General features: G+C 40.7%; 1 protein-coding gene across 1 annotated transcript in view; it reads right to left on the reverse strand.

Moving 5' to 3' along the window:
• The window catches only part of LOC115380757 (ALK tyrosine kinase receptor), a 282,301-nt gene that overhangs the window by 7,848 nt on the left and 257,896 nt on the right, over positions 1-16,557 (reverse strand). Inside the window, 6 exon segments of the mRNA XM_030081965.1 lie at positions 2,771-2,863; positions 7,686-7,783; positions 9,897-10,026; positions 10,147-10,211; positions 11,093-11,183; positions 13,366-13,552. Of these exon segments, the coding sequence (XP_029937825.1) occupies positions 2,771-2,863; positions 7,686-7,783; positions 9,897-10,026; positions 10,147-10,211; positions 11,093-11,183; positions 13,366-13,552 (664 nt within the window).

Consider the following 16,557-nt stretch of genomic DNA (forward strand, 5'->3'; position numbering starts at 1 on the left):
TACATCTTTACAAAATATAAACTGAACATACGAAACCTCCATTGTGTATTTACTAGCTATTCATCCTGTTATCTATCCTTTAAAAAAAAAAATCATGAAATATTCTGAAAAAGAGGACCAGACTGATAATCCCTCAATCAGAGGATCACCTGACGTATATATGTTTTTTTTAGCATGGGGTTTATGGACATATTTATTACTGCTGCTAACACCACCAACACAGACTGAAAGCTGAGCTGGAGATTAGGAAGGCTTAGCTGCAGGCCCGGGGAATGCTAGCGTCGGTGGTGTCTTACGTGTGTTTGTGTATGTGTGTATGTGTGTGTGTGTGTGTGTGTGTGTTTTGTGTACCCATGCATTTCTGTGTGACTAATTGTATGTCAGAATGAAGTTAGAAGATGGAAAGGCATTAGAGAAGTAGAAATTAATTGTAAGAAGCAATGACATTGAAAAGGTTGTACTGAAGAGCAAGTAAGGTAGGGGACGTGCACATAGGGACGGAGTGTGTACTATTTGTGCACGGCTGCAGGTGTGTTTGTGTTGTGTATCCTTAAGCACAGACTTTGTGTGCATCTGTATGTGTGCACCAGCTGTGTCGTGGGAGGTAAACTCACTTAAAGCTAGTTTAGTCACCTTTTTGTTTTCAGAAATAGCCACTTTTCCAGGCTCACATAAATCTTTGTAACCTAAATTCACAGCATACATTATGGTAAATAGGTATCAGATTGATTTAAGTCGTGTTTTTTTAAGGGGGACCATAATTTAATGCTTTTCTGAAAGTATAATAGATTTGATTACTTTTTATTTACCGCTGTGACACTGCTGTGCATGCATGCATTATAGCATGAAAGTGAATTTGTGAGAAAAGTAAAGTATGTGCGCGTACACGTTTATATGTGTGTGCGAGCGCATGTGATTGTCCACGGGAAAGATGAAAAGCTGACATTAAGCCTTGTCCTAGTCCCTCACCGTCACTCCAGTCCCCTGCGACCGCCTCAAAAGGACTCCCATGTCCCTTGTCACACAGCAGGAGAGCCACATCATATAACAAAAACAGCTCACCAATGCCACACCACTGCACTGCACTACATAACACCCTCCTCCCTCCTGCTTTAATAACAATATTAATGATTTAAAAACAGTCCTGGCCCCAGCACCATAGCTCCAGGCTGAGCAATAAAAACACAAAATCACATTGAGACACCTGAAAAACTGACATCAGCAATTAAATCGAGCACTCCTAATGTGATTCCCCGGGGGGATTATGCAACAACCTTCTCCGGATGCTCTGAGAGTGACTTTCCTCTCGTGCGACTTTACGGTGGCTGATTCGAAAGCGCTGCGTTGATACAGCTGGATGTTGTGACACATTTCCCCTGCTCTAATTTCTTGCCAGATGAAAGGCTTGGGAGATTTCCCTGTTGAATTGTGCATTCATTTAAATGATGTCATGCAAAGTCGTGGTAGCTATATTAAAAAGTTACTGCTAAGAATAATATGACGCCGGTGGGGTTACAGATGAGCTGATGCGGAGTAAAAGATAGCGTCAGTAGGACAGGGTGATCAAGAGTGAAGATGCTGTACAGCTGAGCTCAAACATTTGAAAATGTGTTCCAAAACACTGCTTAAAATTTAACCTGATTTGATTTTTGTTCAGTCCTCATGCATATATCTACTGCATAGTCAAAGGAAGCTGAGTCTCTATGTGTAAAGCGGTATGCATAGTGCCTGTTTTATGTCACACACTGTCCCCTTTAACTCAATTTAAAGCTGCACGAGGCAATTTCACAGTCCAAAATGACAATGAGAGGTAACGGTTTGAAAATGAAGGACGCCAATACCCAGAAATCCTCTAAGGTGACATCAGTAAACTGCACACAGCAAAATGATGTTTACCAACCTGGACAGCCTGAGATTTTTTTATACCGAAAGATATCAAAGGGATAAGACAGGCAAAAGATGTAATGTTGGCGAGTCCAGCTTCCTGTGGGTAGAGACGCTCACTGCTGTTTTAGGTGACAGTTTGGATCTCGCTCTTTAAATTTTCATTTGTCGCTTTGTGGAAGCAACAAATTGAGAAATGTAAAAATATACTTACATTTCATTTGGGGCAAATAGGGTGTGTATAAGATGTCTCAATTAATGGGGATGGGACACTTTTCTCTGTTGCAGTCCTAGTGTGTGATTTAAGCTGATGAGACAGGTGTTTTTTTACATGACAAATCTTGCCAACAACAGCTTTAAGGCATTGTACCGTGTTTGCCTGGATCAGGGAACAGGGCGATTCGTCCTTTCATCAGTTTCAAGACAAGGCAAATCCCTGTTTGTGTTCACTGTTCATGGCAAATAAAGTCATTCTTGATTATGTTAATCCAGGGCTGTAGTGCTTGAATCTGGTATTGAGAACAATTTGTTGAAATCTTGGTGTTGCTTTGGTCTCATCCACTATTGTCTCTTGGCTTGACTTGATCCTGTCAATGTATCATCATAATCCTGTCTACTGTATCTATCATCTCCCCAGCAAAAGAAACAATTCAGTAATTAATTTAAGTATATAAAGGTTCTTAAACTTCTATACCTCAGTAAATCAGTTAGATGTTGAAGAGTGTAGTACAGGGCTCCTGCAGGCAGATCAGTGTCTGTGTCTCTTAAGCATTTACATTTGGAGCGACATGCGCAGTTGCCTATTTTGGTCTTGAACTCAGGCTTGATTTGCTTAGATTTCAGCATTGACTTCATCTCAACCCCCTGTGTGCTTTGGAGCTGTTACCTGTAAATGTCCCGGGCCATCCCAAAGTCTCCGATCTTGGCCACTCGGCCCGGTCCTTTGCAGGTCAGCAGGCAGTTCCGAGCCGCAATGTCCCTGGAAGGTGGGAAGCAGACTGTCAGATCACTGTTTTGTCTCTTCATTAGAACACAGTGTGCTCACTGCCTTTGTAAGCAAACAATCTGTCGTTTTTTAGCTTTCGGGGTTGTGTATATGAATCGACTCCTGAGGATTAGATCCAACATATGGAAATGCCCTCATCATCACACAGCTTTGCTCCTGCATTGCATCTAGTAGTTACCAAAGTTTTTCATTTAGTTGCACCTTTAGCAGAACTCCATGTCTGAAACTCCTACAGAAGCTCCCTGGTGACTCTAAGGTTCAATCTCACTACCGAGTTGCCCCGGGCAAGTCAGTACAGTGTAATCTTTCCTACAGTGCTGTATTGACTCTGCCCACGTGGTGCATGCAGAAAGACGAGTAGAGTGTGCTCCAGCACATGCAGAGAAAACAGGTTAGGGGGAAAGGGAGGGTGGGCTGGTTGAGAGAGAAAATTCATAAAATTCATGTTTGTATTTTATTTGTTTATTCTTTGAGAAAATAAAACAGCTGTTCCCTCAGCATGCTGTACTCCTGTCTGGGGAAAAAGAACACTCCCACACTCTGTATTGTGCTCCCAAGGCTTATGAATTAATCAGCTCTTTAAGAAGTGACATTGTGAGGACACTGCGATTGATCAGACTAAATACAAGTGCACAGCGGTGCCACTAAATATCCAGAATTATGTGTCAAAATGATATAATCTGACGCTGTGCTCAAACTGCCACCATGCAAAATAGCAGTGACACAAGACAAAGTAGTAGCACAATGTTTAAAAACCTCTTCAGCCCTGCTGGTCCCATCTGTGGGTTGGTAATTAGAAATACATGCTGCGTGGCCATATTTTGATTAAACTTGCAGAACTTTATTCTACATTCTAGTGAAGATCCCCAGGTTTCCAAAAACACCTTACATGCCTTGCTGAATTACAGGGACATATGTAAAATGATGCACAATACATCCAAATTCTATTTGAAATATTGGTGCAGTCATCAAACAATGGTATGTTGGGTATATTTCAGCTTCATGTTTTGACTGCTCACTTGAGTTAATTCGATGAGTTAATTAGTCAAAACTGATTTGAAGTGAGGCCTTTTCAAAGATAGTTGCCCTGTTTCAGGGTCCCAAAAGTGTTTTGACAGATAAAAATTAAGTTGCATTAGTACTACTTTGATTTAATATGAAATACTTCTGTATTTTGTATGAGTTACAAATCCATCTCTAAAAATGAGAAAACACCCCTCTGCATCCCAGTGTGTCTCTGGAAAGATTCAGCTGACTATACTAAGCGCTACATAAGTATTAAGTACGTAATCAAATGAGTGCGAGCAAATGAGAGTCTGAGTTATCCCATCCACCAATCATATCACTACAGAGAATTACTTAAATGGCTGTGTCTCACTGCAAATTTCCCCATCAAACTCTATGGGGAAATTTGTAGGGTGAAACGACCATTAAAGCTGTTCATGTCTGTCCTTACAGCAGTATTCCTCGCCATTCTCTGGCAGGTTCATTGGCAAAGAATATAGCATCTTATCACAATGTTTAGAGGCTGTGCCATGTGTTCTTTTATGAATTAACATAATGGTGCATGCCAATGAAGATTAAAGGCTTACTGAGGAAAAGTGCTGTGAAACAATAAATCCGTTTAGTGGCATCTCAACAGTTGCAGGAAGAATAAATAATTGCTAATAATTTTTATCATGGCATTACTACAACTAGTGTGTACACAAACACACACACACACACACACACACACACACACACACACACACACTTTCTGACTCCTCTTGTGTAGCTAAATCCTTGTTAAACCCTTGGAAACCCATGGGCACTGATTTTAAAATGAAAAAAATCCTTAAAATTAAAATATATATATTTTTCAAATTGCTAGTTTGAAGTGAGATGCATTTCTTTTTGAAAAATGTGGAGTATAAAGTATGAAAAGTCCTATTAAATTCAATAAAATACAAAGTTCAACAAAAAATATGTATAGTGTAATAAGGGTTGTTTTTTTTAGATGAGGGTTAAAGAAAACCTTAAATGTTCAAAATAAATGAATGAACATGACCTTAACATCAGACAGTGTTCCATAAACAAAGACTGTATTCTGTTATTAATGGGAGTATTTCATTAATAAAACACTTATTCCCATCATTTCTAACAGATACGGACACAGCCACTTGAAGTTTTTTTTATGTGTGATGTCCAGTGTTAAGCTTCCCGTCATTGGCTCATTTTTCACCACAGCAGTTAACACAACAACTGATTGATTTTGAAGTGCTCCCACAACAGTGGCAAATCAGCTTGTCAAGCTAGTTAGCAGGAAAACGATCAAACGGAAATGTAGCACACACACACACACACACACACACACACACACACACACACAAAACAATAACAAAAAAATAGAAATCCGACCAACTTTTCAATTCTGCATTTCAAAATAAGGTGGTTCTGATCAACAAAGGCAGCATATTCCATTAATAAAGTGTTACATCAATAAAACGTAGAGTTCCATCGACAAATGTAACATTTCTTGGGAAAAAGGGAATGTTCCATCAGGCAAAAGGAGCGTGCTTCCTCAACAAAGGGAATGCTCCACTGAAAAACTGCTATTAACAAAGAGAGTGTTCTAGCAACTACAGTGAGTGCTCTCTTAACAAAGGAACATATTTTTTTCATCAACAATGGGTGTGATCTGCCCACAAAAGAGAGTATTCTATGAAAAAAAAAAGTATTCCATCAACAAGGGGAGGGGTTTGTCTGCAAATGGAGTGTAGGAATAGTGAGAAGTTTAGAAAGAAAATCTAGCCTCTACATTTTCAAGCTATTTCTGGTCAATCATTCTTTAAATCAGACTCCACAATATTACTTAGTGTCAGCTGGATGACATAGTATGGTCTCTTGAAACTGAAACTTTGAGAAGCCAAGAGGCTAACCACATCTTGAAAAAGTCAGACAAGGCACTTCAGCAAGTGGCAGCACAGCATTGTTCACGCTTCTTAAAACAGCATGAGCCCCTGGCACTGCAAACAACTCTGCTGAAAATCAGGGTCAACAAAATGATGCATTGCATTTCGAAATGATGGAATAATCTTGCAGGCACTTATAAAGAGTCACACAGAGTTTGCTTTTCCATCACTGAATAGGTGTATTCCAACACCAAAAGGGATTGTTCCACGACAGAAGGAAGTGCTCCAACAATAGTGTTTTTTTTTTTTTTTCTCCTTTCTCTTTATGGATCTTTATTTTAGACTGTGCAGAACTTGGATGGTCACTTATTGTCCTTTGCATGGCGACAAAGAATCCATGCAAATGATTTGTTATTGCTTGTAGGCAAGGTTTCGCCTTGAAATGCAGTGCTAGTTGTCACAGACTGCAAGCTGAAGGCTTGAGGGAAGGTCACACTGCTATTGCTCATGCAATACGGTATTGTACAAGGAGAGCATTATTAAAAGAGTGTTAACTAGCCTCATAGATCTTATTTATGCTGTTTATTTTAACTGCAGCTTAAAGACCCATTTCACTGCAGCAGTTATAGAACAATCTGCGTTATTAGCCTATTTTAACACCTGAGGTAGCATAAAACTCCCTAACTCTCAGCAGCACAGTGCTGTTTTGGGTGTACTCCTTACTCCATAATAAAGAGGTGACCAGAGACTGACATCATGCTATTGGGTGGAAAACTAAATAACACACATGGCCACCCATTCATTCGGGCACAGACATGCACACAAAGACACACAAAAGCCAGAGTAAGTCGCACTCAAACAGCATTCACCCTCTGATTTAAACTGTTGAAGCACACACGGCCTGTCTTCCAACCCCGTAATCCCAGAGAAGCAGGCAGCATTATGTGAACACCGGCTACTCCTCCACCCTCCCTCGTATAGCCGCCCTTAACTCAACCCCAAGTAAACACACGTCCATAAAAACTGAAATTAGCCTCAAGGACAGGGTTAGGGTGAATTTTAATACAGGTTTGAAGGCAGAAGTGGGGGCTGTATAGAAGCTCACCGAGCCTCTGGAGAAGAGCCGGCCATTAGGTGGATTGATGGGGCTTTACTGTGCCACGTTGGAGCAAACAAGCTTTAATAGGCCTCGTTTGTCATTGGACAATTCCCAGGAAGCCGAGGAAAGACAGAAAGGAAGGGGCATGCACCTTAATTGTCCTGATGTGATTGTTGGAGCAATGTTGACCTTTTCCCTTTTGACTTTTGACTTTTACTTGACTTTACTCATGGGAGTCCAATAGAGAGACTGTGACAGGAGAAGTTGCAAGGCACCTGTAACACAGTGCTAGATAACTCAGTCAACTCTTGTGGTTTACACACCGGTGTGAACCAGAGTGCTGGGAGGTTTGGGGAGGGGGGCGCTTTGTTGAGTAGTGCCTCGGATACTACAGACCGTAAAATGGCAAGCCGGCCGCCCCATCTGCCTGCCCCCTACGCTACCCTCATCACTTGTCCTTTCTGCCATAGTGTGAAAGGTGAGGGCGTGGAGGGTCCATATGTTCCGCTTGGAGGGACACAGTCAGCTCGTGATTCTGAGCAAGCTGCACTGTGGAAGTCAGCAGCAGGTGAATGTGAGCATGTCTGTGTTTGTTGAGTGTGAATATTTTCTTGTGTACGTTCCATATGTGTATGTATACCCATATGGATCAGTCTGTCTTCCATCTGTTAGGGTAGGAATAAAGAATGGCCACTCTGTATGCATCTTTGATGATCCTTTCACAATAATGTATTGCATTTGTTTATCCCAACACATTCCAATGCTATTTTTCTTTTTTTTTTGCATGTGCATGTGTAAAATGTACCGGTGGATGAACTGGTTCTCCTCAAGATACTGGCAGCCCCTGGCGATGTCTCTGGCCACGTTGAGAAGGTCCACCATAGACAGGCTGGATGGGTGCTCCTGATCAGACAAACAAGACACAGAGAAGGGACAGAAAGAGATATTAAATGCAATTCTTTTAACAGCTGTTCAATTTTTAGCAAAATTGTAGGCTGATGTTTGAACATATTTCCCTGTTCAAATAAGCACTACAGGTCAGCATATAAAGGTACAATACATGTGCTCCAATTCAAAGGTAAGTGGTTTAGGTAAGAGAATATGGTAGTTATTTCTATGAACAGCTATTATAGATTCCTTAAGTTATACAGCAAAAATAATAAATCTAACCATGACCTTTTCCACTGAACTTCCCCTGACCTGAACTTGGGACAGTTAAGTATGAGGATGTTCTTGAATTTCTCTCGACAGGTAGCTGTGACAAGTATAAAGTCTTTTGGGTTAATCTCGAAAAGGCTTTTCCCGCAACAGCAAGGGTGGAAAGTCAGTATAAAGTCTCAGTGGTAGCCTTTAAGTTTTATGAACTTGCTAAATTTTGACAAAAAGGAATAAATGAAACTAAATAGAATGCTTGTTTAAATGAGGACCTTTAAGGCTTGTGTATTTTTTTGGGCCTGCAGACCTGGAAAGACACAGGGAGGAGTATACATTGCGGCTATAGTAGAAAAACACAAATACATTTGATTTATCTAACTTGGCAAGTGGTGTGTCCAGTTTTAAAGCTGTTTGGAGAAATTATAGCAAACACTCCTAAAGTTGTTCAAAAAATTAGAAATCTTATTGAAAAACCACTGTTGCCCAAGAGTTATCAGGACAGTACAGCTGCTTACTTAAGATAAAGAGGTGGAAAGACTAGAAGGCAAGTAAAACTAAGGCTAGCATGGATTTGGCTGTATCTGGACTTGTTCAGTGAAATTAAATAATTTGTATTCTTTTAAAACCCTAAGTAGGTAGAGGATAAGCTGGACATGAATCTGGTTTAGAATGAAATGTTAAAACCCAACAATTTCCTGTATTTTTTTTTCTTGACATTGTTTTTTTCTGAAATATTAAAGCCTTAAACTCATGAATTTACACTGACATATAAATAAAGAGGCATAACAACAGTTTGCTTTTAATGCTGTATTTAACAACCTAGATGTTATGGAAACATAAATATAGATTTTTAAAAACACAGCCTAAAACAACCACAGCTAGGAACAATTTTATATGCGTAACAAATCTCCAATTAAATTATGGTGTTTGTACGTAAGTTATCACAAATTCATCACAAGCTGCATAAAAACATAAGTGAAATAACTTTTTGATGCTTGTGGTATATTTAGTATCAACCACGTTTTGTCAACCACCCTTTACAAATGCACGTATAAATAAAAATAAGGAAAAGTCAAAGGCTTCCTTGGGAGGAATAGTCTATATCTTTGGCTACTGCGTCCCTACTTGTATTTCTCTAAGCTGTTTTCAGTGAACACCAGCAGCGTGGAGTGATGGAAAGACACTGCATCCCTGCTGCACTGAACAGACTCAGAAATCAGAGATTCTTAATCCACTCCCAGTCCAACCAACTGCTGTGTAATATCAGCAGAGCAGAGAAGCAGACAAGACAAAGCAAAAACAAAACAAAAATATATATATTGTTCCCAGCCATGCTAAATTAGTAATCATCATAATTAAGACTGTTCCTGTAGCAGACAGAGAGTAGAACACAAACAAGCAGCTCTCGCTTTCTCTCTCTCCTTTGTGGTTCCACTTGTGCGTAACAGACGGGGAAAACAAACAAACCCTGACCCCTTCCCTTCTGAGCTCAAGTTATTTTCAACTGACTTTCTTCAGGACTACAGACATACTGTGAAAATTCCTTTAAAACACAGTATTATGGGTGTGCACATGTGTACGAGCATGTGCAATGTTGACCAGGCACTGTCCAAAGAGGTTCATGTATATGGCACCTTGTCATACACAAAGGGTATTCAACAGGCAAAAGATAAGGGGGAAAAAGACTTAAAAGATAAAAGTATAAAAGAAGATAAATAAAGGACCATGTCAATTTTATACACGTTTAAAACCGAATCAATATAATAAGCACCATTAATGATTAATTACGCATTTCATGCATACAGTGTCTGCAATACAGCACCACACAATATGCATTCGAGCGTGATAGTGTGTGCCTCACCAGCCGGGGTCTGGTCTCTCTCAGGAAACTCTTGAGGTCACCTCCGGCCATGAGCTCCAGCAGGATGAACCTGGGCAGCGCCTGCAGACTGACTCCTATGCAGCGCACAATGTTCTGGTGGCTGAACTTACTGCGGGGGACAGAAACAAAGCCAGGGGAGAGGAGGAACGTGTGAGAAGTGCTTCAACAGTTCTGCTGGCAAGGGAAATGAAAGAGAGGGAGTGAATACCTGCTTGCTGGTAGCTCTTACCTAATTATCAGAGCTTCCATGAGGAAATCCAACTCATCTTGCTCGGAGCAAACCTCTGGAAGTGTCTATTATAAATACAATTAAAAATATATATATTGGAGCTGGGTATTGGCGAGAACCTCACAATACAATGCACATCATGACATATGGGTAACAATACGATTACAATGCAATACAGTGGTCCCTCATTAATCGCGGGAGTTGCGTTCTAAAAATAACCCGCAATAGGCGAAATCCGCGAAGTAGTCAGCTTTATTTTTTACAATTATTATTAGGCTGTAAAACCCCTCACTACACACTTTATACACTTTTCTCAGACAGGCATTAACATTTTCTCACTTTTCTCTCTTAACATTTTCTCACTTTTCTCTCTTGTTTAAACACTCTCAAAGTTCAAACCTTCGTAGAAAAATAAGCCCAGTAAAAAAAAAAGCATGCAAAATTGCACTAAAAAAATCCGCGAAACTGCGAGGCCGCGAAAGGTGAACCGCGTTATAGCGAGGGACAACTGTACTCGGTAGCCATTTTGACATGAATAGCAGGGTAATCATAGGTGTTACTACTGACATTAATTAAGGTTCCACTACATTTAGATGATGCTGGCTCACTGGGATGGCTCTGCTGCACTTAAATGGAACTAATGTCATTACAAATGCCTGCGTGTACCCTGCTGTTTCATGTCAAAATGGCTGCTATGAAAAAAGTCGATTGACTGAAAATGTATAAACAGAGCTTAAAATACAACCTACTGCGCAACACCTGGCTAGATTAATACAGAAATATACAACAGAATGCAGAAGTGCATAAATGATGTGTATCGCCACAAAGGGCGATAGAGAATTAATCTAGTATTGTGGAAAATCTCACAATACTCAGCTGTATACATTTTTTGGGCATTTTAAATGTTAGTGTTACGTTTTCTATGAGAGATTTGGAGAAACCCTACCTTCACTGCAACTTGCATTGGACTTGGTTCACCTGGTATCCCCACTGCAAGTCCTTCATACACCTCACCGAAAGCTCCGTGACCCAGACCCCTGGAGACACACACAGGTTTTTTCCATTTATTTTATAGGCATTAAACTGAGGCACTATTGCCCAGAGCAACTTAAACAATACTGAAATAAACTGAAATTCCTAGACTGGAAACATTGCAGGCAGCCGACAGTAAGAGGTACAAGGGGCAAAGTCACAGCGCCCAGACAATAGATGTACCAAATGTTCCTGTGTCCAAAGAATGATTACATGTGCAGGGTAAAAGCATAGCATAACAGCTGTGGAGAAAAGGAAGAAAAATGATTTTTTTTTTTTTTGAGTTAAACCATGGCAGAGACAGTGAGAAATATCCTAGATTAGTAGCATTCACCTTTTCAGCCCACAAAGGTGAAGAAATGCCTACTCGCATCATCCTGCTGCAGGTGTAAAAGTGCAGAATGGTGAAATGCTATTTCGATTTTCCCTTTTCCTGTTATTTAACTTGATTAATTATTAGAATATGTCTAGATGCTGGGAAATAGTCATTAATCCACAAGAAAAGGCATTTATCATAAAGATGAACAACCATGATGATGGATTTATGTACTCTAAATACATAAGAAAATTGAATGTATCCTGGCAAAAAATCATCTCTCAACCTTTTGGATTGCTGCCTGAGATTTGTGCACTGTGGGCTTTCACTGTGGAGAAGGCCCACAGTGAAGGCTTTGGTATTGGCTGGTTTTCAGGCTTTGTTTCAGGCTAGGTGTCATGCTGGATTGCATTTACAAATCGCATCTATTTGAAAATGTGTACCATTGATTTCTCTTCACAACTGAATCATGATATTTGTCATGTTCATGTGGGCACAGAAATAGTGTCAGAAATTTAACATGTGAATGCTGATGCAGAAAGATGTATTCAACCAATGTTTTTTAAACCATTAGATTATGTGTTTTAAGAAGCTGTTTAAAAGGCATTAATGTATCAAATACAGCTGAGGGAGACCAGCTTGGCTGAAACATCGAACATTGCATGGGTTGACTCTGATTCTTGCTTAGTTTTTTTAGTTAAAGCTTGTCGAGGAGGCATAATCATAGATCACTTTGGCCAAATCCAAATGTCAACACTCCAGACTTAGGGCTTGTGGACTTCGATCTTGCATACCGATGTTAACTTTAGCTTTGTGTTATTATGTAAAATCTGCAGGGGCACTAGGCTGTGAGGGAACAAATAAAGACAAATTGGACGGGATTTCATCCATCCCAGGTGAAGAGGTGGTCACTTTTTCCCTCTGTGTAATGAAAACCACTAATTGTTCATCTAACCCTGCAGGTTATAACACACAAATCCCATATCAAGATGTTATTAAGCCTTTTATGTATGCTATATTTCAAATCTCACTATATAATACACTTTCACATATAAAATGAAAGCAATAAAAAAAAATACATAAAGGTCTGCAAATAAGTAGGATTTAGGCTAAACAGATGGTCAAACCTTGACCACCTGGTTGAAGTTCAGGTTATGTTTAGGCAGCAAAACGGAAACTGGACACAGTCTCGGTCATACATGAAAGGTCTCACTGGAAACAGGAATCGAATTCAGGGCTTGTGTGTGTATGTCCGTCCACCCCGACCACCTTTCTTTGCTGACTTTCTCTCACTCATACTAGGTTACTATCCCCCGTGCCTCACACTGACACCAAAGGGTGCCTTTTTCCTCTAATGCCTCTTTTGCCCCAGATGCAAAGGGTGCGGCTAAGTTGATACCCCGGGAATGAGAATAGGCTTCTACGTGACAGTCTGTGTGACCTGCCTTGTGGGCTTAGTGATCAATAAAAATGGGGAAGCCCTTGCAGACTTCAGGGAAATGCACCCGTTGAGTGAGGGGAGGTGCAGACATTTGGATTCAGTCTTTAATTCATCCGGTTTACACTGCAAGTTTTCCACACTTTTGAACATTAAGGTGATAATTTGGGTTCTTGTGCAACAACACACAGCGTCTCCTACCAGATGTGTGAACAAGCAGCGCAGATGGGAACTTGTTCCATAGTGATGCAGAGACAGTAGTTCCACCTGTGAGCAAGCAAGAGGGCTGGAAAAGAGTGTTGATAATGAATCCCAAGCATACGTGTGTTGTTCTGCATCCTTTATTCATACTGGAGAGGAACAGCCCTGGTGACGCGCTCATTCTCGCGACAGGAAAGAAGCTGATTTATTACTTTAAATTCTGGACTCTTACCTGGTGAGGGAGATGTTGCGTCGTGGCACTTCCTTGAGGTCGTTGACCGAGGCCGTCTTGCCGGCAAAGCAGTAGTTTGGGTTGTAGTCGGTCATGATGGTGGAGGCTCGCAGTTTGCTAAGCTTGCAGTCCGGGCTCTGGAGCTCCAGCTGAATGGACTGCAGCTCTGTGTGTTTACGTCTGTACACTGGCGAGACGGCATTGTGGAGGAACACATGAATAGCCTCATTTCAGACATGCGCTATTTTAAAATAAAACACGAAACGAAAACACTTTAAAAATCCTTGAACTCCACTACTCAGACAAAATGACTGCAGGCAAATAAAGTATGTCAAGTACAGTGTTATGCTTTTGAACTTAGTTATTCAGAGACAACCATGTTTTTTATGAACTATAAAACTTTTGTGTCATTGACAGTTTTTTTTTTTGTTGTTTTTCTCATACAGTGATGTTTTGGAGACGAACCCTCAATACTTGAATATGTAATATGTGAATATGCACATTTTATATCCACAATCAATCACATATATGCAAACAGAACTGCAAACCATGTGCATACTATTTTCCCTCAGGATGAATCAGCGTTATTGGCAATATCCATTCTGTAGGTGGCTGAAAAATCCTGTTACTTCATGCTGCATACAAATGCACATTATGTAAAGTAGCCCACTGTAGACACTGCAGGCACTGTCTTCTCTCCCTCCCTCACTCTCACACACACAAATACACACAACACACACACACACACACAATCCAGAAACTGCTAGCGGCCCCGACCTAGGCTGTAAACACATTAGTCGCAGGGAGAAAGAGTGTGTGTGTTTGTATTAATGTGTGAATGCCGGTGTGTGTATGTGTGTGTAGTGGAGTTATTTATTTACCAAGTGCTGTCTAATATATGAGTGCTGTCAGCCGTCGGCTAAGCAGCCATCCATCATTAGTGTGTTTCATTCATCACTGCTGTAGTCTCACACCTCCTCAGCCTCAGTGTGTCATGTACCGATGTGTATGCATATGTGTGTGTGTGTGTGTGTGTGTGTGTGTGTGTGTGTGTATGCATGTGTGGGTGTGTGTGCGGGAGTTGATGGCTCAATGAGTGCATATGTCTGGCTGTGATAGCCTGAAAGCAGCCGGGCAGACGGATGTCTGGCCGCGAGACTCACTTCTCCCTCTGTCAACAACCTGCTAAGGGCTGTCGGGAGTGAAAGAGCCGCTAAGTAACTGTGTGGGTTGTCCAGGCGAGATGCAGTAGGCGTCTTCCGCGCGTGTGTGTACGCAAGCAGCAGAAAAGAAACAGAAAGTTGTAGTACAATGCCTAACTTTCAAACACTCGAAAATGCAGGAACCCAGGCAGTATCTGCACATGTTAACTCTTTATGGTCGGAGTAGCGACTACTACCTCGTGTCCTACTTTTGACATTTTCATTTTAGTTGTTGTTGTTGTAAACTTGCAATTCACAGCTCTTTCTGATTGGTCAAGCTCAACAGCTTGAAAGTTGTGAAGGACGGAGCGTTCTTCCGCATTGGAGAGTTGAAGTGCAACACTGTATCCCACAAGCATACTACATAACACTAAACAGTATGTACTGAGTGATAACCTTCACAGCACAATGTTTCGAGATTTAGTGGGGTAGAAATTCAACACACTGCACTATTTTTTTACTGGCATGACGCAAATGTCCGCTGACAATGGCCTACGTCTAGATGTTTTCTGCCACCTGCCAACTTTAAATTTGAAAAGCGGCTAGCCAACAAAGGCAAAAACATCTCTTGACAGATTTTTTGCAATTCATTTGTTGTTTTCCTTAAGTTCTCCTTTTAAAAGTGCCCCCTGAGACAGTAGAGATGCTCCCACTGACAAGACTTTATTTTACATTTTTGCACTGTGAATAGCTCCTCCCTTTCTGCAATGCACTGCACTGTTGGACAATACTGTGCAGCAAATGCACACTTAAAATACTTAATGAAATCAATATCTATGTTGTCACTTTTGAGTGTAATGAATTTTCATACTTATAAAATGGTAAGCATACTACATATTGTACTTGAAACTTGGATAGGAGTAATACTGGTGGTATGGCTCAAGACTTTGCAACAACTTTACCAGCAGCTCAAGGGCTAGGGACCATTGACTGAATTCCACGAAAATCCGGTATCAACATTACTCTGCTCTATACATATATAATATTATACATAATATACATATCTTGGAATGGGAACCTTAAGGTTTGTGGTTTTATCAAGCAATCTCTAGTGCACTGAAATAGATAACAGAGAAGCAGAGCTGGGCGAAGCTGATGTCGTCTTTAGCTCCCTGTAGATTACGTTTGTAATCCACTGGCAGCTACAAAACAAACCTGCCCCTAAAATGACAGATGGATGGAGCTTAACATCTCAAGAGATAAGGAAATGTACATAGACTGTGAAAGTTGCTTGAATTCCTTCGAGACATTTGGCCATTCAATATGGAGTGCCTGCTTGTCAGATTGTTTTTATTCTACCATGTGGCTTTTCTGTTTTTGGTTTTGGTCGATTTTTGCCGCTGATTTAGAAACTTGTGTAAAATATGTGCAAACTCTGCCCAGCTGGTACATCACTGCCCAACCAGCAGCCCCGCATTCTGCATTCACCAAACGCAGTGCCTTTTCAGCAGCAGCCGCTTTCTTTCTGCCTTGTGGCTGCTCCTCATCACCTCTGATTTAAAGCTACACCTGAATTATCAGTGTAAATTGCAAATTAGGGCTGCAGCAGGAGGAAGATTGCCATGCTCATATTACAGGAAATCCTCTTGAATTGAATTTTTAGAGTAAAACAAAACTCACCAGAAATGGCTGAACAAGCTATATATATATATATATATATATATAAAATTGACCATCCGCAGCCTTACCAGTTCATTAGTGTACATTTGGGTCAGAGAAGTGCAGTCAACGGATGTTACATCCGGGTAAAGAAGTCCTTCAAACTTTCAAAAATTCAACGTTCACTGCTACTTGCACTGCCAAGTGTGAAGATACTTAGTGCAACTTTACAGCACTTCTTTTTGGATAGAAGCTGCTGATAGCTGATATTTTGTGCCAAGATTGGGTCTCTAATTATAGCAACTTTAAGGACATAAACAAAGAAACAAACAGATTCTCTTGCATCTTCTGCCCAGAGAATGCTATTCTTGGCTGAATGGAAAAGGATCTG

This window comes from Myripristis murdjan, chromosome 22, assembly GCF_902150065.1.
Source record: "Myripristis murdjan chromosome 22, fMyrMur1.1, whole genome shotgun sequence".
In the NCBI taxonomy this organism is placed as follows: Eukaryota; Metazoa; Chordata; class Actinopteri; order Holocentriformes; family Holocentridae; genus Myripristis; species Myripristis murdjan.